The sequence below is a fragment of the Mirounga angustirostris genome, unplaced genomic scaffold (assembly GCF_029215605.1).
Source record: "Mirounga angustirostris isolate CCGP_5_RB_7025 unplaced genomic scaffold, mMirAng1.0.hap1 SCAF_3, whole genome shotgun sequence".
NCBI classification, from domain to species: Eukaryota; Metazoa; Chordata; class Mammalia; order Carnivora; family Phocidae; genus Mirounga; species Mirounga angustirostris.
The window spans coordinates 124,993,793-125,016,479 of NW_026991711.1; the positions used below are offsets into that span (position 1 = coordinate 124,993,793).

General features: G+C 36.0%; 1 protein-coding gene across 2 annotated transcripts in view; it reads right to left on the reverse strand.

Annotated features, from left to right (window-relative positions):
• The window catches only part of LY75 (lymphocyte antigen 75), a 128,546-nt gene that overhangs the window by 78,858 nt on the left and 27,001 nt on the right, over positions 1-22,687 (reverse strand). For both annotated transcript variants that reach the window (XM_064586600.1, XM_064586599.1), the window contains exons 11-16: positions 22,379-22,548; positions 21,076-21,278; positions 19,252-19,394; positions 8,313-8,394; positions 7,075-7,143; positions 3,924-4,038 (exon numbers count right to left, since the gene is read on the reverse strand). In XM_064586600.1, coding sequence (XP_064442670.1) covers positions 3,924-4,038; positions 7,075-7,143; positions 8,313-8,394; positions 19,252-19,394; positions 21,076-21,278; positions 22,379-22,548 — 782 coding nt within the window. The remainder of the gene's footprint in view (positions 1-3,923; positions 4,039-7,074; positions 7,144-8,312; positions 8,395-19,251; positions 19,395-21,075; positions 21,279-22,378; positions 22,549-22,687) is intronic.

Here is a 22,687-nt window from a genome sequence, read left to right on the forward strand (position 1 = left end):
TATATCACGGAAGCCACAAAGAAAGACTAGATGGATAAAATATGGCTAATAATTAGAAAGTATAAATAAGTAAACGAGTATATTATATACATTACATAGAAGCACTAAGGAATAGGCACCAAGATAATCATCACTGCAGGATGAGGTTATTCAGGAACTACTTTTCCATCTAATGCAATTTGAATAATTGTTCTATAAACCTGGGTCAGTAGAGTTCATTGTCCCCCAAGGCATCCTTGTAAACAATGTACAGTAATAGAGTATTGAAACTTTTGAGGAGGTGAGAGACAAAACTGGGAGAAAAATAATAAAAATCACCCAGAATTCTTCATCAGAAACAGAGAAAATACGTACTTTACAAAGAATTATGGGCCCTGAAGTTGGGTGGGTCAGGGTCCAAATTCTCCCAGACCTTCACTGCTGTGGGACTTTGGATCAGCTGCTTAGCTCCCTGAGACTCAGCTCTCTACTCTATAAAAAAAACAAGACTCCACTACCTAACTCACAACGACTGTGAAAATCACTTTAAGGCTGCCTCAACAGAAGCACCCAGACAATTCCAGGGCTGAGCAGCTTCCCTCTTCCACAAGGATGCTAGTTACTTTCGGCTCCCCTCTCCCACAGGATGCTAGTTGCCTCCCTCTCCCTTTTCATTCTGGTTGTAGGTCATACTGGTTTCAAGGCAAAGACATAGTTTGATGACTATTAGAAATTACAGGGTAAAATAGCTATTCTTAATTTTGCTGTTGTCTGGGCCTACTGCAGAGAAGACCCTCCTCAGAGGACTGCCTATATATCCAACATCTTTGGTTTCTCTCTATGAGTCAGCTCTTTGTATATTGGATAATTTCTATCAACAATGGGTTAAATCAGTTAAAAATATGCATAGTTTCTTGTTTGTAATCTTGTCAAAAACTTCTGTTCAGACACATGAAAAAATGCTCAACATCACTCGGCATCAGGGAAATACAAATTAAAAACACAATGAGATACCACCTCACACCAGTCAGAATGGCTAAAATTAACAAGTCAGGAAACAAAAGATCTTGGCAAGGATGTGGAGAAAGGGGAACCGTCCTACACTGTTGGTGGGAATGCAAACTGGTGCAGCCACTCTGGAAAATAGTATCTATGATCCAGCAATTACACTACTAGGTATTTATCCAAAGGATACAAAAATAGTGATTCAAAGGAGCACCTGCACCCCACTGTTTATAACAGCAATGTCCACAGTAGCCAAAATATGGAAAGAGCCTGATGTCCATTGACAGATTAATGGATAAAGAAGATGTGGTATGTATATATATGGCATTGGTATTGCATATATGGTATTATATATATATCTTATATATATGTAATATATATATAATGGAATATTACTCAGTCATCAAAAGAACGAAATCTCATCATCTGCAACAACGTAGAGCTAGAGTGTATTATGCTAAGTCAAAGAAGTCAGTGAGAGAAAGACAAATACCATATGATTTCACTCATATGTGGAATTTAAGAAACAAAACAGGTGAACATAGGCGAAGGGAAGGAAAAATAAGATAAAAAACAGAGTGGGAGGCAAACCATAAGAGATTCTTAACTATAGGGAACAAATTGAGGGTTGCTGGAGGGGAGGTGGGTGGGGGAATGGGGTAACTGGGTGATGGGCATTAAGGAGGGCACTTGAGGTAATGAGTACTACATGTTATATGCAAATGATGAATCACTAAATTCTACCCCTGAAACTAATAATGCACTATATGTTAACTAAATTGAATTTAAATAAAAAATTAAAAACCATCTGTTCATTTGTTTTTTGGACGAACCTATGTCTAATCTTGAAATTTCTTTAAATTAGTGAGAAAAACAGAGTGCAAAGTTGGTTTTTTTTTCCACAAGCTTATGTATGTGTGTACAAGGTATCAAGAAATATAAAAACAGTTGTGTTTGGATAGTGGTGTTATAGGTGATTTTCCTAAAAATATTTTTATGAGCCTTATTTTTGATAGTGTTTTTCAATGAAAAATATAATTTTAAAATTATATATATCTATAGTGGTTATGGCTATTTAAAAATTTTAGCTTGTCAGAACATCCCTTTTAGAGAAGAGAACTAATTAGAACCAATTGGGTCAGGTAATAAAAAAGGCAAATACTCTGGTTTCTCTCCAGATCATATGAATCTTTTGTCTTTTTTAAAAAGGCAAGAGCTAGAGAAAAAGTATAGTGATTTAGGCTACTGAAGAAGTAAACTGCTTTCAGAAAACCAGAAAAATACAGATTAATACAGAAATATCCAGTTGAGCAGACTCTGGAGGCTCTACTAACTAAATATCCAGCTACGTGAATGTGACACATTGTAACTTAGAATTTAGGGACTATCAAAGGGGAGTTTACATAACCTTTAAACTCTGGATCAAACAATCATTGACGGCTTCAAACAACTGTGAACAGGCTGAGACAGGAAGTACTTTAGTTTTAAAATTTTGTTTCTGCACAGGGACAGCAGGGGTGCAATTATTTAGAAGATCTATTTAGTTAGTTAATAGATTTAAGTTTGCTAAGTTAGTGAATTCCCTTCTTTTTCATTTAAAATGAAAAAATACATAAAAAGAAAAAAAGACAACCACATGCTCTTCGGAATATTTCCTGTGGTTACTGGTTTGTAATTTCTATGGTTATGCTGGTGTGAACTCTTGGGTCTGCCCCACCACTCAAACAGGAGCCATGGGGGTGGGGTGGCAGCTACTGGGTGAGGGCGCACCTTGGAGGGAGCAATGACACTCTCTGTGCCATGTTAGCAAACACCAAAGACTAATGGGAACATCACCATTTCTGCTTCAAATCAGAGGCATTATCCAAATTAGCTATTATGCTAGTTACTCCCTGCTTGTTTAAAGGGAACCCAAACTGGTTTCCCTTTGTTCCTCTTTTAGGTTTCATCAAATAATCAGAAATAAATAATTTCTCCCTTAGAAAAACCTAACACACACACACACACATTTTCCCCTTTTATTAATGAATGGCCTGCCAGTTGCCTTTGTGAAAGAGACTTACCAGTTACTGTGTTGGATATCATGTCTTTTAAAGGCAATATGGTGGTAACCTTTTTAAGGAAAAAGAACAATCTTCTAATAGGTAGTTGCATGAAGGAAACCTCTGCATTCTTTGAGAGCTTAGAGGAGGATATACATGTAGTTTCAGTGATCTACATTCGGTTCAGAAATTTAGTTTAGAGTTTTCTGTGCATTTACCACTAATTAATTTAATATATCCAATAAAATTATTTAAAATTATTAAGAAATAATTTGGCTGTTAAAAATCTTAACATTTTCCTTAATATTTCTTTAACATTTTCCTAGTAACAAGCTAAGTAAAATGGTATCTCTTTATTCTCCTTTCTCTCCTTTTTATCACCAAAGCCTCTACTATCAAGCTAACTGGTTTCTTGAATTTGAATTTGAATTCCATAAACTACTACCAGTTTTGGAGTTCAGGGCAAATTGCTTCTACATGTTACAGAGACCTGCCAAATTTTGATTTCTTGACTTTTGCCTCATTTTCCCCAAGCTTATCTTCATTTTGTCCTTCATTTTGCATCAAAATAAAAATTGAAATGATTCCCTCCACTATGTGTCTTCTTTTAGTTGAAATAATCTTTCATTCCAAAATCTAATCTCTCTAAATTCATCTTAAATTTTATCTTCTATACAAATTCTTTCATGATCAAAGAGGAAAGTACCATCTAATCTCAATAAACCAGCCTTGTACTTGGGGTAGGAGTCAGGCAGGATGGAGTTTAATGTATTAACTACATCTTCATAGGCTTTTTAAAGTTATAATTATAGACTAAAATGCTCTCTTAGGTACTTTAGGCTTGGCATTTATACTGTTCACATGAGAAGATTGTGAAAAGGAATAACTACCACTTACCTTTTGGAATCTGGCATACCCATTCAAGTCTTGTATCACAAGCAAAAGGTCTTAAGTAAATAAATTCTCTGTCATCATAGAAATACCAGCTTCTTCGCCCTGGACTTTGAGTGACCTAAAGGAGGAAGAGGATTGAAGAATATTTTGAAGTTGATGCAGCTTTATAAAACCTTAAAGTGTAAGCCCTATAGTCTTTAATCTATTTTAGCCCTAGCACCCAAGACATTTGTTTATGAATGAACACAGTGTTTAAATAGTTAACAGCCTAATCAAGAATCTTCAAAGGGGCTGATACAGGAAATATATCATAAGGTCATGTTTATATCCAAAATGTAAATTATTGGTTTTTTTTTTTTCTGTTTTTGCTGATATGAAATTATAGATTACACCTTTAAATCTGAGAAAGGTCAACCTAAAAAAAAAAAATGTTTACTTCAGTGGCTTCCCAACACCAGATTTTGATTAAAGCAGATCTGTGAAAATGGGACATAAGAGTCTGACATCAAGGGCCAGGTTCCTGCTCTGGTGTTGCTCTGCACTGCTAGGATGTTAACCTCCTCTGCGTGATCCGAGATAGCTCTCTACAAACCCCAGCCACTAAGCAGGCAAGAGAGGAAACGGGAGGGCATGACCTAGGAGGAATCTCCATCACTTTTTGGTCTGTTTTCTCTCTCTCTCTTTTTTTTTTTATTATGTTATGTTAATCACCATACATTACATTATTAGTTTTTGATGTAGTGTTCCGTGATTCATTGTTTGTGCATAACACCCAGTGCTCCATTCTATAAATGCCCTCTTTAATACCCATCACCAGGCTAACCCATCCCCTCACACCCCTCCCCTCTAGAACCCTCAGTTTGTTTCTGAGACTCCATAGTCTCTCGTGGTTCATCTTCCCCTCCGATTTCCCCCCCCCATTCATTTTTCCCTTCCCACTATCTTCTTCTTCTTTTTTTTTTTACATATAATGTATTATTTGTTTCAGAGGTACAGGTCTGTGATTCAACAGTCTTACACAATTCACAGTGCTCACCATTGCACACACCCTCCCCAATGTCTGTCATCCAGCCACCCCATCCCTCCCACCCCCCACCACTCCAGCAACCCTCAGTTTGTTTCCTGAGATTCAGAATTCCTCGTATCAGTGAGGTCATATGAGACATGTCTTTCTCTGATTGACTTACTTCGCTCAGCAACCGACAGAATGGGAGAAGATATTTGCAAATGACATATCAGATAAAGGGCTGGTCTGTTTTCTCTTAAGGCCAAGATTCTGGTGGGTATTAAGGGGAGATTCTCCTTCTAGAACACTGCCCTGGCTGGCCTTGTTCCTGACATAAGCTGCATCAGTGTCTCTTTTATTTAGCTTTTCTTTTTTTTTTTTTTGGGAGATTTTCTAATCTCTTTACACATAAGAACTCTATTTACATAGAACATAGTTTTTGCATCAGTGTTCTGGAAACCTTACAAACTTCTCTAAGTTTTCGCCTTCTCATGTGTTAAGCCGAGAATTCTATAAAAATGGCATGATACTATGCAGTTTATTACTAGAACAATTGCTTTGAAAATAGTGCTTTCCAGTGGGCTTCTCAGTTCTTTGTCTCAAGCTTCCTGCAGCATTTCTGAACAATCACTCTCTTGAATCTCTTTCTTGGGCTTGCATAGCAAAGATATAATCTATGTGTCTCCTACTTCCTCATCTTACATTTTATGCATTGACAGTTCTCCTAAATCCACTTTTGGTCCTTTGCACTTTTTTTTTAATATACATTTTTCCTTCAACTCTGGTCTTTTGATTTCAACTTACTATAGGATATTTCTTACTACTAGCTTGAATTCAAAATATCTAAATAAAATGTAGTATTTTCTCCATAAACCAGTACCCTTTCTATTTCTAGAAACACCTAGTCATACAGCAGGGTAGACCCAGACACGTGGGTTTAAATTTCAGTTCTGTAATCATGTATACTTAGAACTCAAATTTCTTCCTCAAAAGATGAATTTGTAATGAATTTGTACCTCACAAGGTCATGTAAGTACTAAGTGAAATAATAAGTACCTAGCTCATGAGTTAACAAGTGTTAGCTGATGCCACCATCAACACCATTACCAGTGTTAATCATCATCATTACCTCCCATAACACTCTTGTTCTTGTATAAAACTTATACCTCACCTGTCATAGCTCCTGTAATTGCTTGTTTACCTATCTCCTACTAGACGTAAGTTCTGTGAAGACAACTGTTTTACACCTTGTTTTTGGTGTATCCCACAGAGCATCACAGACTGCTTGGACTACTTTACGGAATCAGTAACTGAATGAATTTTGCAAAGGAACATGCCTAACTGTTCTTTTATGTCTTCTGGTCCTATTTGCTGCATCTTGAAATCTGACTTAAGATGAATCTTCTTCCTACCCTCCTTGGTTCATGTCAAAAACTTTTTTTTTTTTTTTAAGATTTTATTTATTTATTTGTCAGAGAGAGACAGCATAAGCAGGGGGAGCGGCAGGCAGAGGGAGAAGCAGGCTCCCCGCTGAGCAAGGAGCCTGATGTGGGACTCAGTCCCAGGACCCTGGGATTATGACCTGAACCAAAGGCAGATGGTTAACCGACTGAGCCACCCAGGCGTCCCTCAAAAAACTTTTATAATGCTGTTGCCTAACATCAATCTAATTTCCCAACTTTGTTTTCAACTATGGCACCAATGAAAACTTCTTGATCTGTATTCTGTTCTCCTCACTGCCTTAGCCTCTCCCTTCCACTCTCCCGTATTTTATGCCACCTCCTCATGCCATCCCCCATTAGAAAGGCTTACCTTTACCTGTACAAAAGCACAGTTCAAGTCCCACCTCTTTCTGGAAATAGGCCAGAAGAATCACTTCCTCTTCTGAGTTTCATCAGCCCTCCTCGGCCCACTAATTTGGAGCCTATTACTGTACAGTAAGAAGAGCCACCTTTTTGAATATGAATTTTATCTTCTCAATTTAAGTCTAAGTTAGGTGGCTTGAGGACGGGGCCATGGGTGTTCTTACCTCCCATTGCATCTAATATTATGCTCCACATACAAAACACACTCTGTAGATCTGTTGCCTCACTGCACACAATGCCTAATTTATTTCTTAAATATGCAGATTTCCAGCATTGTACTGACCTTGACAGCAGCACAATCTCTGATATCATAATCCTGCTGAAACTCATTTTCCATGAGAATAGTAGACACCTTAAAAAACAAGAAAGGCTTGAGAACTTAAGACTGATGTGCAAGTATCTGCAATTTAGACGTAATTTAGGCAGCTTTAATAACTCAAACACATTCACATGCCAAAGAAGGAAAACTTTTTCATCTTTTTTTAAATATCAGGATGTTAAATCATGAGATAACTTAGAAAATATACTGTCATCAGTGTCCAAACAAAGGAAGCTACAGTTCCAGAAGTGGAGGTTAATACTGTATTAAGTTTGCAGCTGGAAATCACAGAGAATAAGGAGCTTTCAAAAGACCTTTTTTGGGGCATGTGTTGAAATGCTAGTTATTCAATTAACTAATTTCAGATATGCTCCCATTTGAAAATGAAAGTCAAGAAATTTTACATTTGGAAGAATATATGATGAACTGACACAATGGTAATGTGGAGTAAATATTTAAGAAATCTGAGAATAATTTGCTCCTGTAAGTGTTACGTAAATACCTTTATGTAACTCTTATATTTTTAGATAATAAAAGTAAAAGCTTCTCATTACGAGAAAAGGAAATAAAAAACAGCACAAAGAAAAAGAAAAAAAAACTTTACTATCCAAAGATGACCACTATATCTATATATCCATATTTTTATGTTTTTAGGACTATAGAGAAACTATCTGTATGGTTATTTTTTAATCTAAAAAAAATATTTATTTATTTATTTGTGGTTATTTTTAATTTTTTAATTTTTATCTTTTTAAAGATTATTTATTTATTTATTTGACAGAGAGAGACAAAGAAAAAGAGGGAACACAAGTAGGGGGAATGGGAGAAGGAGAAGCAGGCTTTCCGCTGAGCAGGGAGCCCAATGCGGGGCTCGATCTCAGGACCCTGGGATCATGACCTGAGCAGAAGGCAGACGCCTAACGACTGAGCCACCCAGGCGCTCCATGATTATTTTTTTAAATAAAAGTGAGGCTAGTATCTTTTTTTCCTCACTTTATATATGTCAATGCATTTCCATTTCAATAAAGATACTTCTTCATAATTTTAATGGTTATATAGGATGTGGATGTATTATTTAACAATCAACTTACTTGATATGGAAACAAAAAATCCCTTTACATTATTCCAAACAAGAAAATTTAAACTTACTGGTGTATGATCACTCCACTCCCAGGATCCTAGTAAATCAAATTTAAACTTACTGGTGTATGATCACTCCACTCCCAAGATCCTAGTAAATCTGGGCTCCTTTTATTCAAACCTATCCACAGCCAACGCTGGTCACTATGTAAAAAGAAAGTATTAAAAAACGATTTGAGCACAGATTTGGCAAAAATATATAGCATTCACATGTCTAAAATACTTAAGACATATAAGTTTGTCTTGTCACTAACTGAAAAGCACAATTTCAAGCTCTATAAAAAAGAGGTCTTCTGAAATAAAACTGAACTTTAAATATGAAGTAGCTATGGAAAAAGTACCATACTTCTTAGAACTAAGTTTTCAGTTATGTTCTTCATATGAAAGGTAAAAACTATTCTGCTTTGAACTTGAGGGGGAAAAAGTGCATGATTATTCTAAATCTTTTAATGGAGAGCTTCAATATTAGACAATGTTTTCGATACAAAGATAGCAACGGCATTTTCTTGAAGTGTCTATAACACAATCAAGTATCTTTTTTTTAATGCAGAACAAATCATTTGGCTAAATTTTTATTAAACAAGATCAAGATTTTAAAAAAATTATTTAATCCCCACTGCCCATTAAGTTTAAAGTAAACAAATATAAGTATTTTTTTTAAAGATACTATTTTTAAGTAATCTCTACACCCAATGTGGGACTCAAACTCACAACCCTGAGATCAAGAGTCACATGCTCTACCGTCCAAGCCAGTCAACTGCCCCCCGACCATTTTCTTAAAGAATAAGTATCTTCTAAAAGCCAAACTCCGTGGGTTACACCAGAACAACATAATTAAACAGTCATTTAAGTGATTATATTTAACACTCATAACTATTATACTTCTATGTACAAGGCATTGAGCTAGGTGCCATCGTAATACAGAGAAGTACAAGACGTAATATCTATCTTCAAATGGCATATAAACTACTCAGAGAGACAAGATATACATGAACAAGGAAATAACCATTTTGGAAAGATATCAAATGATACAAAATCTGCATAAATTTTAAGCATTACAAAAATTTAGAGAAAGAAGGTCATTGTGGACTGCAGGAAGTCAGGAAACATTTTGTGAGATTAGTAGGACAAAAGACAGTCTTCAAAGGATGGCTAATATTTCTTAGAGTAAAATCTGAGTGTTTAACACTCAATATTCAGATTGACTGAGAGGAGAAAGGATAGACATTTCAAGGAAGGATATGTACAATAACATACAGAAGCAGGGACATATATTGTAAATATCCCTTTTCCTCAATTAAACTTATTCTCTAGCTAGGAAGATACTGCTAATAAAAATAGAAGTAATGTAGCCATAAAAACATTTTCTTCACCTCTAACCCCGTTTGAAAATATTCTCTAAAATGGGTTACACTTTTTAGGCTTTTTAAAAAATTTATTATTATGTTCAATTAGCCAGCATATAGTACATCATTAGTTTTTGATATAGTGTTCATTACTTTACTCATTACTTTTTTTTTTAAGATTTTATTTTATTTGTTTATTTGACAGAGAGAGAGAGAGCAAGAGAGGGAACACAAGCAGGGGGAGTGGGAGAGACTGAGCATGGAGCCTGATGTGGGGCTCGATCCTAGGACCCTGGGATCACAACCCGAGCCGAAGGCAGACGCTTAACGACTAAGCCACCCAGGTGCCCCCAACGATTACTTTTTAAGTAGACTTTTAAGTAGACACTTTTTAAGTAGACTGTTATCCATGTAATTTTTTTTTTTTGGTGATGCTGATTACTTTCCATATAATTTAACCTTCTGATTGCATGTAGTATATATGGTCAGTACATATGAGTGTATATATATATGCATAACTAGATACATATATAAATGTTACATGCATATAAATATAGCACATATTAGAGAAGGCATAGGATCCAAATCTAAAATTAATCCTTACTCTCAAGCTCAATATATGGAATGTTTAGCTGAAAAATGTAAGTCTGCCTTTCAAAAAATTTGCTAGTGAGTCAAAGCTAGAGCAAACTTAATTTTACTTCTTTAAAAAAATTTTTATTTATATACTTGTGAGAGAGAGAGAGCATAAGCAGTGGGGAGCGGGAAGGCAGAGGGAGAAGCAGACTCCCTGCTGAGCAGGGAGCCCAGTGCAGGACTTGATCCCAAGACCCTGGGATCATGACCTGAGCTGAAGGCAGATGCGCAACCGGCTGAGCCACACAGGCATCCCAAGCAAACTTAATTTTAAAGTAATTTCTCATGTTTTAATAAAATAATTGCTTTTCTTTACCTCTTCCCTCTACTCAACATTCCCCCATACTTTAATATAAATAAATACTTTTCATCTTTTCGGTCTTAAGCTTTTCAACTTATTGCAATGGAATATGAGGACTGTCCCCTTTCAGTCTTTATTGCTATACTGTTTTCTTTCACAGAAAAAGATTACCAATTTGTAGATTTCAGATAATCCAGTGGAGACAATTAAGTCCAGTTTGAATTTAACAGCTATAAGAGGAATTTGCAGTTTGTGTCTTCAACTATTCAGAGCTTTCTAACAGGTTTCCAAATTTATCATACTTCCCAACTGCTGAATTTTAAAACCACAGGGTCTAGATAAGTATAATTAAAGTCAGATAGGTAAAATAAAGAGGAGGAAAAGTTTGCTTCCTCGTTCCTTGGAGATATAACTTTATTTCTTTCAAATTTTTGCACATAATATATTTGAGCCTGGGGAATTTGTGCACATTTTGTTTTTCCCTAAAATAAGCCTTAGACAGCCTATCTTCTTTTTACAATCAACAGTACAACCAGGAAGATGGTCAAAGATCATTTGTCACCTGCATTTACTCTATAGTCAGCTCCCACAGAGAGCCTCTTTAGAGATCTGTCTCTACCTTTCCACCCAGTCCTCTCTTCGCTCTACCTCTGCCCACTTAGAAACCTCTGCTCTCAAGCTCACTTCTGCCTCAGAACATAGTTTCCCAGAAAACACAATTTGCTGCATTGTCCAAAATTTTTTAATCTTTACTACTTTCTGAGATTGAACTTCATTTCAACCCAGACATTTAGAGTTCTTAGCTTCTAATTCAAGAGATTCATTAGTGTGTTATAAATATAGAAAATAGTAGCTCTTGTGTTTTTTTTCTGTGTGTGGTAAGAGGTGGAAAATATTTCCTCAATTCTAAGTTATTCCTGATTTGACCTGTTTTATCCATAGGCAGATAAAGAGAAGAAGAAATTGAAAATCACATTAATCACTGCATACCTCTAATGTGGATTTAGAAAATTTGAGGGAAGGGAAAAAATGGATCATAACTGGAGAATTAAATCAAATGGAAAATTTCTCACTCTTTATAAATTTTTCTCCAACAAGCACTAAATATGTGGTTTTAGGGTGTTAGGTTAAGAAGACACTGCACGAAAGGTTACTATGTGCATCTGTGTTAAAATTCCTGCTCTCAATCAAATTTCCCAGTGCATCTGGTTTCTAAGGAAAACAGTATCTCAGCTATAAACCCCAATAAATACTCTTTGATGAGGGCGCTTAGTCTGCAAAGCCTTAGATTTGTATCTAAATCCATTCATGCCACATCACAGGAGGTAGTATACGTAGCAGCAACAGCATAGCCAACGAGGCTTTCTCCTTTAATCCTAAAACTGTTTTTGTTCTACAATGGCTTTCCCTGGTGGGCTGCCATTAAGAGATGCAAAGATCTTAGAGCTTTAATGACTTGGTACACCATGAATCCTTTTCATTGAAATACAAATAGAGATGTGGAACTTAGATTGAGAGAAGTATAGCAGTAATCTGACTTAATTCCTTGGCATGCAATACACAATTTGGGCAATGGACTTCTGAGAAAGGTCAATTCCTGCAATAAAAAGGTAAGGCCTTCAAGGAGTAAGCTTTAGAATCATTTTCTGATATAAATGGGTTTGTCTCCTTCCTTCCCTTCAAGCCATGGTTACAATATTGGTTTTAGAATACGTTGTCTTTCTAAGTAAAGTGTGAGCAAATGGTCTCATTATTAATGGAGCACATAGTAAGCAGACAACACAGGCTGCTTAATATGGCACATACCAGCTGCTGGGTTAAGAGTACTAAAATACGGTGTTTATGAATGAAAGGATTATGGTGATTTGTTTTTCTTTGTGCTCTTCTGTTTTCTGAATTAAATATATATTACTTTTGTGATCAGAAAAAAAATTAAACACTGTTGTACATTCTTTGGAAAATAAACTATATGTACGGGAATGGAAGAAAATGGAAAGGATTTACATTAAATGCTAACTATGTTTATAACAGAGCTAGGACTTGAGGTGACTTTTATTTTTTTCATTATCACTTTTTTATTCCCCAAATCTTACATAATGAACTTGTATTAATTTTTTAATTGAAAGGAAACTCAGCAAGTGTGTTCAGAAACAAAGAAACAAATCAAGAAAAATTCCTTAATTACCTCTCACACTCCAGTGTTATTTTATAGTGTAATCTCTTCTGTATATAGAAGCTCTTAATGATCATTTATATCACATATGATATTCCATTTTCCATCAATTAATTCCCACAAATATCTACAACCTCATTGCTTAGTACTTATCCATGGCTTCCTGTTCCAGTTAAAGGTTTCTAATACCTCTTGCTTGGTATTAGTTGAAATCCACTTTGTTTATGTCAATATTTTACTTAAAAATACTTTGGCCTAGACAGTATGATACTGTGTGTGTCAAGCTTGAGATCTAGGGGCCAGTAAGTTGCCTTGCTCAAAATTCTCACTTCAGGAGGATCAGCAGGGTATTAGATGTTCCAGAGGCGGCCACCACAAGGATGTCTGTTATCCAAAGCCACACCTGAGGTTTTGGTTATTAGCAGAGAGAATATCAGAAATAGGTGTATATCAGCAAAATTAGAAGCTTGTTGGGCGCCTGGGTGGCTCAGTCGTTAAGCGTCTGCCTTCAGCTCAGGTCATGATCCCAGAGTCCTGGGATCGAGCCCCGCATCGGGCTCCCTGCTCGGCGGGAAGCCTGCTTCTCCCTCTCCCACTCCCCCTGCTTGTGTTCCCTCTCTCGCTGTGTCTCTGTCAAATAAATAAATAAAATCTTTAAAAAAAAAAAAAAGAAGCTTGTTAATCAGCCTGAGGTTAGAAGTGGGTTCTCAATGGTGAAGTTGAAATTGTTTAAGATATGGGGTATAGCTAAAATATTTAGAGACACTCTCACCCTTCATGAAAGTTTATTTCTTTCTGGTGAGGCTGGTAGCCAGTACCATTAGAAATGGATCTGGGGCTTGATCTCTAAATCATCCCATGTCTAGTCATTGGGTGAGGTGATCGGAACTGCCCAATGCTAACTATAATGTGAACACAATCCTGCCTCAGGAATATTGCCAAATCTACCTCAAATGAATCTTCCTTGCAAGATGGTGGCTGGAACACCTAAGACAGACAGACTGCTGGGATGTTGGAAGCTTATGAAACAGATTGTATGAAATAAGTTGTGTCTGCTTCAATGAATGCTTAATAAATGTTTGTATATGTGGAAAGATTTGGTCTGAGTTTTGCATTCATTATAATCTACTCTCAAAGTTGTGGGGAGTAGCTAAGAAACACTAACCTCAAAAGGAAATTAAGACTTTAGATATCCAAATTAGCTCAGGTTAGTGTGCAATGAAATCTTGTATAATAATTTCTAGTGCTAGAAAATGAAGTCCAGAATGTCTGAACTTCTATAATAGATGCTTAATAAATGAATATTTATGGAACACATGTACTGTATTTTGCATCAGGTTTCCAGCACATTATAGTGAAACTTCCCTTTCTTAATGAGAAAAACACAATAGTAGGTATATGAATGTAAATCTGGAAAATGTGGAAAAATGTTCAAACATTTCAAAAATCACTCAAAATCTTATCTTCCAGAGGTAACAATTATTATCTTTCTTTGATGTATTTTTGTAATCTACTTTTAAATGTAAATAGTATATTTTTTTATTCTTCCATAATTTGCTTTTCCTCCCACTTAATATATTGTAAATATTTGCATGCTATAATATTTTTTTTAAAAAAAACCTTAATGCACAGGGTATAAATTCCAAACAAAGATCAATAATAGTGATGATAATAGGGATCTTTATCTTTTTCTGACTTTTACAGAAGTGCATTTAATATTTACTCATTAGATGTGATATGGCTATTGATTGAACTATCCTTCTTTTTTTTTTTTTAAGATTTTATTTATTTATTTATTTGAGATCGAGAGAGCACTCAAGAGAGGGGGTTGTGGCAGAGGGAGAAGCAGGCTCCCTGCTGAGCAAGGAGTAGGGGATTGGGGCAGAGGGAGAAGCAGGCTCGCTGCTGAGCAAGGAGCCTGATCATGACCAGGGATCAAGGATCCTGGGATCATGGCCTGAGCTGAAGGCAGACACTTAATTGACTGAATCACCCAGGCACCCCCATCCTCCTATTCTTACTTTACCAAGAATTTGTATGTTAATTATGTTAACTTTACGATATATTTATATATTAAACCAGGAATGAATAGTGAATTTTACCAGATGTATTTTCAGCACCCAGTAAGATGTTCATATGACACTTGACCTGATATACAGAGTTCCTAGCACTAACCCAACCTTGTATTCTTGGAAGAAATCCTACACGGTCAAGGTATGTTATTTTGGTGTACTATAATGTAGTGGGTGAAGGAAGTGGGCTCTAATAGTTCAAATATTGGATCCTTTACTTATTATTTATATAGCCATGGGCAAATTGTTTTACTTCTCTGTATCTGTTTTCTCATTGAGATAAAATGGTCATTGTAATAGTACGGACCTCATAGGTTGTTGTAAGGATTAAATGAGCTAATAGAAAACACTTAGGACATTATCTGGCACATAATAAGCACTCTATCAGTGCTTGTTATTCTATCACTTACCAGTATTTACTTTTTCAAGTCTAGTCATGAGGTTGGTCTGTAATTCTTTGTGCTCTTGTTGATAGGCTTTGATATCAGAATTAAACTAGTTTGCAAAATAAACCAGATGTCTCTATCAGTTTCTATGTAATGGAATACAAGCCCTTGCTTGTACTACTGAAATACAAGGTAATGATCACTTCTTTAAAATGTGAAGAAATTGGGGCGCCTGGGTGGCTCAGTCGTTAAGCGTCTGCCTTCGGCTCAGGTCATGATCCCAGGTTCCTGGGATCCAGCCCCACATCAGGCTCTCTGCTCCGCGGGAAGCCTGCTTCTCCCTCTCCCACTCCCCCTGCTTGTGTTCCCTCTCTTGCTGTGTCTCTCTCTGTCAAATAAATAAAATCTTTAAAAAAAATAAAATAAAATGTAAAGAAATTCACATATATAACCATATATTATGCTTTCTATCTCTTTCTTGGAAGAAATTCTTTGTTAACTTTTTCCATTTCTTTCATGGCTATTAAATTACTTGGTTTCTACTTAATATATCAATTGTATAGTAATTTGTATTTCTCTAGAAATTGTTCATTTTAACAACTTCATTTGTAACAGCATAGAATTATGCATAGTATTCTTACCAATTAAAAAATTTCTCCATGAAATGGGTTTTATAATCCCTTACTAAGTCTTCATTTTAAGTATCTTTATCCTTATACAAAATCTTTATTATGTTCTTTCTTATGGTTTCCTTGTATTGATGTTGAAATTTATTTTACTTTTACGTGAATGCTTATTTTTATTATTTTTGTTTAATAATTAAAGCTCTTAAAGCTATTAATGTACCTCCAACTATAGCTTTGGCTATATCCCATTAATTTCAGAATGAGTGTTGTGATTATCATCTATTCAGTTTTGATTTATTTGACAAAAAAGTTACTTAGAAACATTGAATTTATAAGTGGATAGGGTTTGACTTCACTTCTTATGTACCTGTATAATTTCACCACTTTGGAATTTTAGATTTTCTTTTTAGTCTAATAGATCAATTATTGTAAGTGATACAGGCAAAGAGCCTGAAGAGAAAATATATATAGACTTTGTAATATATGAACAAAGAGGATATGGTTAAATCAATCTTAATTATACTATTCGTATATTATTTCCTTTTGTCTGTCTCACTTGTTGATGAATCAGACAGTGTTAAAGTCTCCCATTATTGTTATTTATTGGAGAATTTCACTAATATAAGTAATTTTTTTGCTTCATATATTTTGATGCCAATATTATTAAATGTGTAATGGTTCTTGACTATTATAATGTTGTTGTAGATTGTACCTTTATTCAATATGAAATAGATCTCATTTCCCCATCTGGTGCATTTTTACTTCACTTGTATTTTATCTAATAATAATACTGTAACTCCAGTTTTTTGTTCACATTTGCACAATATAATTTTGCTCATTCTTTTAATTTTCCCATTTTAGTTACTGTATTAAGTTTGTGATTATTTTTTTTTTAAAGATTTTATTTATTTTTATTTGAGAGAGAGCAAATGAGAGAGAGGGAGTACATGAGAGGGGGGAGGGTCAGAGGGAGAAGCAGGCTCCCTGCCGAGCAGGGAGCCCGATGTGGGACTCGATCCCGGGACTCCAGGATCATGACCTGAGCCGAAGGCAGTCACTTAACCAACTGAGCCACCCAGGTGCCCCTAAGTTTGTGATTATTAACTCAAATGCTATTTAGGTTAATATGGGACAAGAACATAACTAAGTGAAGTGGATCAAGGAGTAATAAATTAGAGACCACCACAAATCGTAGAGTGATGCCCTATCTTGGTAAGCCATTGGCTACTCAGGACTAACCAATTATTGCTACAATATGAAAATGTGTCCTGTTGTTTTAATTTTTAAAGAAGTGTTAAAAATATGGATTTTTATCAAAATTTCTCAACTTTGAAACACTTTGTAGCTTCTTCCTTCTAGGAAAAGAACATCATACTCTTTGGGCTGGATAGGTACTAATTGGTAAGATTCGTTTGAGGTATTTTTCAACAGCATATAGTTGAATTTCATTATTGAAGAAATTTGCAGACTTATACTTAAACATAACTGGTAAGAGATAAATCTGGTCTTCTGCCATCTTGCTTTATATTGGATTTCCTGCTTTGTTATTTCATTTCTTTATAATTTACTATATAAACCTTTATTTCACCCATTATATATTCAGTAAATAAACACACTCTGTTTTAAAAAATGTATATAATTTGTGTTTCTAAATATGAATTTTAGGTAAATGAGGAATTTATTATACTTTCATTTTTTACAACCATTTTATCTCTTTATATCCCAGTTTTTATTTATAAACAGAGTTAAACACCTGGTCTTATTAAAATATTCTCATGTTTCTCTTTCAGGATTTAGGATAATTTCTTTCTATTTTTATTATTGCATATACATATTGCATTATTTAGACTGGGGATGTTTTTACATTATATATTCTTCCTCCTAATTCTTTTAAAATAAACTACCTATTCATGTGTTCCTGATTTTTAATTCATCTCTCAGCTGGAATGTGTCTTTGAATTTTTTTCGAGAAGGAAGCTATAGGGTTATATCAATAATAATCTTCACAAACAAAAAGCAATGTAATTGAGAACTAAAATTAATATACTGCAAACATTTTCCACCTCAAAACTCTATTTTTAAAAAAGATTCAGAGAGAGAGAGGGAGAGAGCGAGTGAGCACACAAGCAGGGGGAGTGGGAGAAGGAGAAGCAGGATCCCCAAGCTGGATGCAGGGCTTGATCCCAGGACTCTGGGATCATGACCTGAGCTGAAGGCAGATGCTTAACTGCTTAACAGACCGAGCCACCGGGTGCCCCCACCTCAAAACTCTTTAGATGTCAGTTTTTAAATGCCTTCCTACATATAATGTCCTACAGAAGAAGCTACCTGGGTTTTGTGTTTTGTTACCTGTTTTGTTTATTTTTTTTTTTTTGCTATTATTCTTTCAGGCTTTTGTTTGAGTCAAAATGATGGAAAGTATTCACAAGGATATATCTAAACGGTAATTTCTTTTCCATAATTTTGCCTGGTACACCCGAATCCTTGATTTACAGATTTGGGTCTTCTTTTCAGTTCATAAAAATGAGGGAAGGAAAAAAATAAATTTGTGAAGTTGAAGGCCCTCATACTCATGTTTGCTCCCAAAGCTTCAGAGAAATTTTTCTCCTATGACAGCATCACCTGGTCCATATTCCTCCACATTGTCCCTAAGGACATCAGGAAAATCATCCAGGAATCCTTCCACCATAAGATCAAAATCACAATGCCTTATTGATTCTGTCTTTGTAGCATCTCTGATTACTTCCCTATATTCACATTCTTCCTACCCATTCTCAAAGTAGTTTTCCACCAAAGCGCTGTAATAGCCTTCTAATTACTTGTCCTGCATCTACCTACCATCTCTCTCTTTCCCCTCTCTTTCTCTCTTTCTTTATATATACACACATACACACACATATAAACACCTTTGTTGTTGTTTGTTTTTTGCTTATTGACTTAAGATCAAACTCTTTCCCTGGCAAAGAAGGATGCTCCAATTTCATATCCAAATCTCATTTTCTAGCTAAGTGGTATGACTCATTTCTCCCTGACCATATCTGTACACTCTGGTCTCAGTACCTTTGCTAATGTTCTGTTTTCTCTGGCTCCTTCTCCTGGTCTTACCTTTCAAAATACTACCTTACTTTCTAAGAACCATTCTTCTTCATAACATTTTTCCCAATTATAACTCCCCAAAGCACTTCATCTGACTTTAGAATTCCATGGTCCCTCCTTACCTTTGTTCTAGATTTTCACCATACTTTTCTTATCCCCACTGTTGGACTTTATCATGCCACATAAAGGATGGGGATTCTATTTCCCTCATCTTTGAATTATTTATAGTGTCTTGCACATAAAAATGCTTGATGTTGAATGACTGCTTAGCACTGAATGACCCTTTTAGAAAATAAAACATGTCAATTCTGAATACCTGGAGGACATTAAATTTAGCATAAAAGATCTCATTCTAAAAGTATTACCTGAACTGGTCCATTAAAAAGTGAAGAAATTCCTTTATTTCATCCGTATGAGTGAAGCTAGGAAGGTGTCCTCCAAGAGCTTGGCAGAATCTCTCAGCTTCTTCCCAGTTCCTTTTTCTTACAATTCTTTCTATATGAAACAGCTTAACAAGACACAATGTTAATCTCTTTTCTGGCATAATCATGAAGTATTCATAATTTCAAAGTTTATTATGGTCAAATGTGTAGGTTTTAAAATTAAGTTTCCTATTTTAATTCAAATATAATTAACATACAGTGTTATATTAGTTTCAGGTGTACAATAGAGTGATTCAATAATTCAATACATTACTCAGTGCTCATCATAAGTGTACTTGTTAATCCCCATCACCTATTTCACCCATCTCTCCACCCACTTCCCCTCAGTTTGTTCTCTATAGTTAAGAGTCTGTTTTTGGTTTCTCTTTTTTTCCCCTTTGTTCTTTTATTTTGTTTCTTAAATTCAAATGTGTAGGCTTCTGAAATGGATTCTCATACATGTAATAATAACATGAAAATGTTTTTATTTTTACCTGTAATAAAAACAGGTGAAAAAACATATACTGTGACACAAACAGGACCTGCTGAAAGTGTCAACTAAAAGGCCAGGACAGGGGCCAGCTACTGCTGTCAGATGGATGCCCTTCCTCAGCCAGGATGGGGAACTGCTCCGACAAGACATCATATTCTCCCACATTCCTAGGACCAGCAGGTAAGGCTATAAAGGATACATATGAATACTTTGGGAGTAGACTTCTGCAGAGAAACAACATAATTATGAACATAATACACTAAGACCAGTATAAGTACAGGCCTATTTTCTGATGAAGATGAAGCAAAGGGCAGATTGCACTGGTGCGCTAATATTGAGAGAGGGTGGTGAAACAAAACTTGCCACTTCAGACTCTTTCTTTGGTTTGTGAGGATTAATTTTTTCCCAAAAAAGAAGAAGAGGGGATGATACAATGGTAGATTGAATTACTGATCCCAGTTCTTCAGTTCCCTGTGATATAACCGTATATTCTTGCCATGGCCTCCTGGTGGGTGAAGTGTCCTTCTCTGTACCTTGATTTGGGGCCTGGCCATGTAACTTGCTGTGATCGATGGCCTATTAGTGGAGGTACAATGAACAGAGGCCTGAAATGTGCTTACATGGTTAGGCTTTCCTCTCAGGCTCCAGCAACTGACCATAAGAAGAACAAGCCCCTGGTAGCTACTGACGCTTCAGCCTGAGACCAATCAAAAGGCAGCACATCCCAACTCATAGCCTGGAGCCCAGCATAGCTGACCCACAGTTGAAAGCAGAGCTCACCATTCAAGCCTAAACTAAAACAATCAATCCCTGTTTGACCCAGAGATCTGTGAGCATGGGACTGAATGTTTGTTGTTATAGCCACTGAGTTTTGGGATGGTATGTAATGGTTTCTTTGGGGAACAGCTGACTTATAGAGGCCCCAGAATAAATTTTTTTTAAATTATAAGAAGTGATAGAATTCTTCATTTGACATAAGGATTAGAGGGATATGAGAATACTAAGCAAAGTGTCAGCATGGCATGTAGCTTACTTAACTTCTCAGAACAAAAGAACACTAGGAAAGAGCGAGTTCTGGCTCTGGCCCTGCTCTTTTGGGTAAGACATGAGTTCATCTGGGGATGAGCTGTCTCATGACAAAGGTTCAATGGTGCTCGCAAACACGTTGGTAGGTTACATATGTGCCTGGAGAGGAGCATAATTTCTACAAGCATATGGACTAGGATAGTAGAAAGATAACCTCATTAAGGAACTAAATGAGAATGTTACTTTACCTTATAACAAGAAAGACTTGAGGGGAAACTATGCCAGCCTTCAGGACAGGGGTCTTCAGGCTTAGGAGCTACTTCTTCTTCAGGCTGAATGGGCCCACTTATTTTCTTGCAAACCGAGAGCGCTCTGAAGTTTCTGCAGTCTTTCACCTCCCACTTTCCAAGAGACTTTCCAGTAGCCATAGCCACACACCCGCCTGGAGAAGCTGGGGTTGAATCAGAAAGTTTAATTAAACATTACATTTGAAAATTAAAGTCCAAATACTTTCTAGTATCCTTGCCCTTTATTTGGGCCAAGGTCTGGAGAAAGAATATAAAAGATAACAGAAGAAAGAAATGTGTTGTTCATAATAATGATGATGATGATGATGACGACGATGATGGTAATAAAGAGAAGTGTTTATTACCTGCCAGGTACTATTCTAACAGTATCAAATGAATCAGTCCTTACAACTGACCTCCAGAGTCGATTCTACTGTCATACTAAGGTACAGTGAGGATTAGTGACTTGTCCAAGGTCACATGTTAGTAAGTGGTTGATCCAGAACTGGAACCCAGGTGGTCTGCATCTGGAGCTGTACCCGAAATTACTAAGCTGCTCAGCATAGCCTAAGTAGTTCATATTAGCTTTTTTTTATAGAAAGCCAAAATCCAATACAAAGCATTTGATTAGAAATCAGGGGATCTGGGTTTTAGTAATTCAATAACTAGGTAACATTTGTCAAGTAGATCACCTCTCTGAGATTCTGTCTTCTCAACTCTAAAATCAGAAGGGACTTCTGAGGTCCTTTCTGGTTCACAATATTCTGATTCCATGGCCAATTATGGTCAATGCTTTGAGCTTGTTAAAGAAAGATGAACTAACTTTCAGATAAATAATACCTACAATATTGCCTCCTTAATTCTCACCCATTTGGAATAATAGAAATAAACACATTCAATTTTGGAGAAATAAGCTAAGAGAAAAAAGCAGAGAGATGAAAGTGTAAAGCACTTCAAAATGAAGCTTCTAGATTCTGTTTGAGACTTACATGGAAAAGATAAACTTGCATTGATGGTTCTAGCTTTGTGCCATTAGAGGGTGGTTTCTGAAAACTGAGTTTTTTAGCTCCTTTTGGGGGGTTATTCCCAAGGATTTCATAAGGGAGACACAGTCACTGCTTCTATTTATGGTTGCATAGACAGACTCTCATCCTGAAGATCATCATTTGCCTCACATTTCAAAGCTAAGTGAAGACCATATCTGGGAGGTACACTGCATTTCACAAAACAATATATTCTACTACTTTAAGAGTAAGGCACTCACCTGGCTCAAGAAAATTCCAGTTGGAAAATGTTACAGCTTGCTTTACTCCACCAACTCCTGTCCAGCTATACTCTCCATGTGAATCTATATCTCTCAGGCCAGTCCAGAAGTATTTTCCTGGAGATTTAGTATACTTTTTAATCATATCATTCAGGTATTCTTGCTCAAATCTACAAAACAAGAGTTAAATTAGTAGGTGTTTTTATAATGATTGAATTGCTATGTAAATTGAAAATGCACCTTTCCCTTAGGAGACTTATTTCGTAAAGCTAACCCAGAGTTAAAAGTTCACCAGTACATGTTTACTGA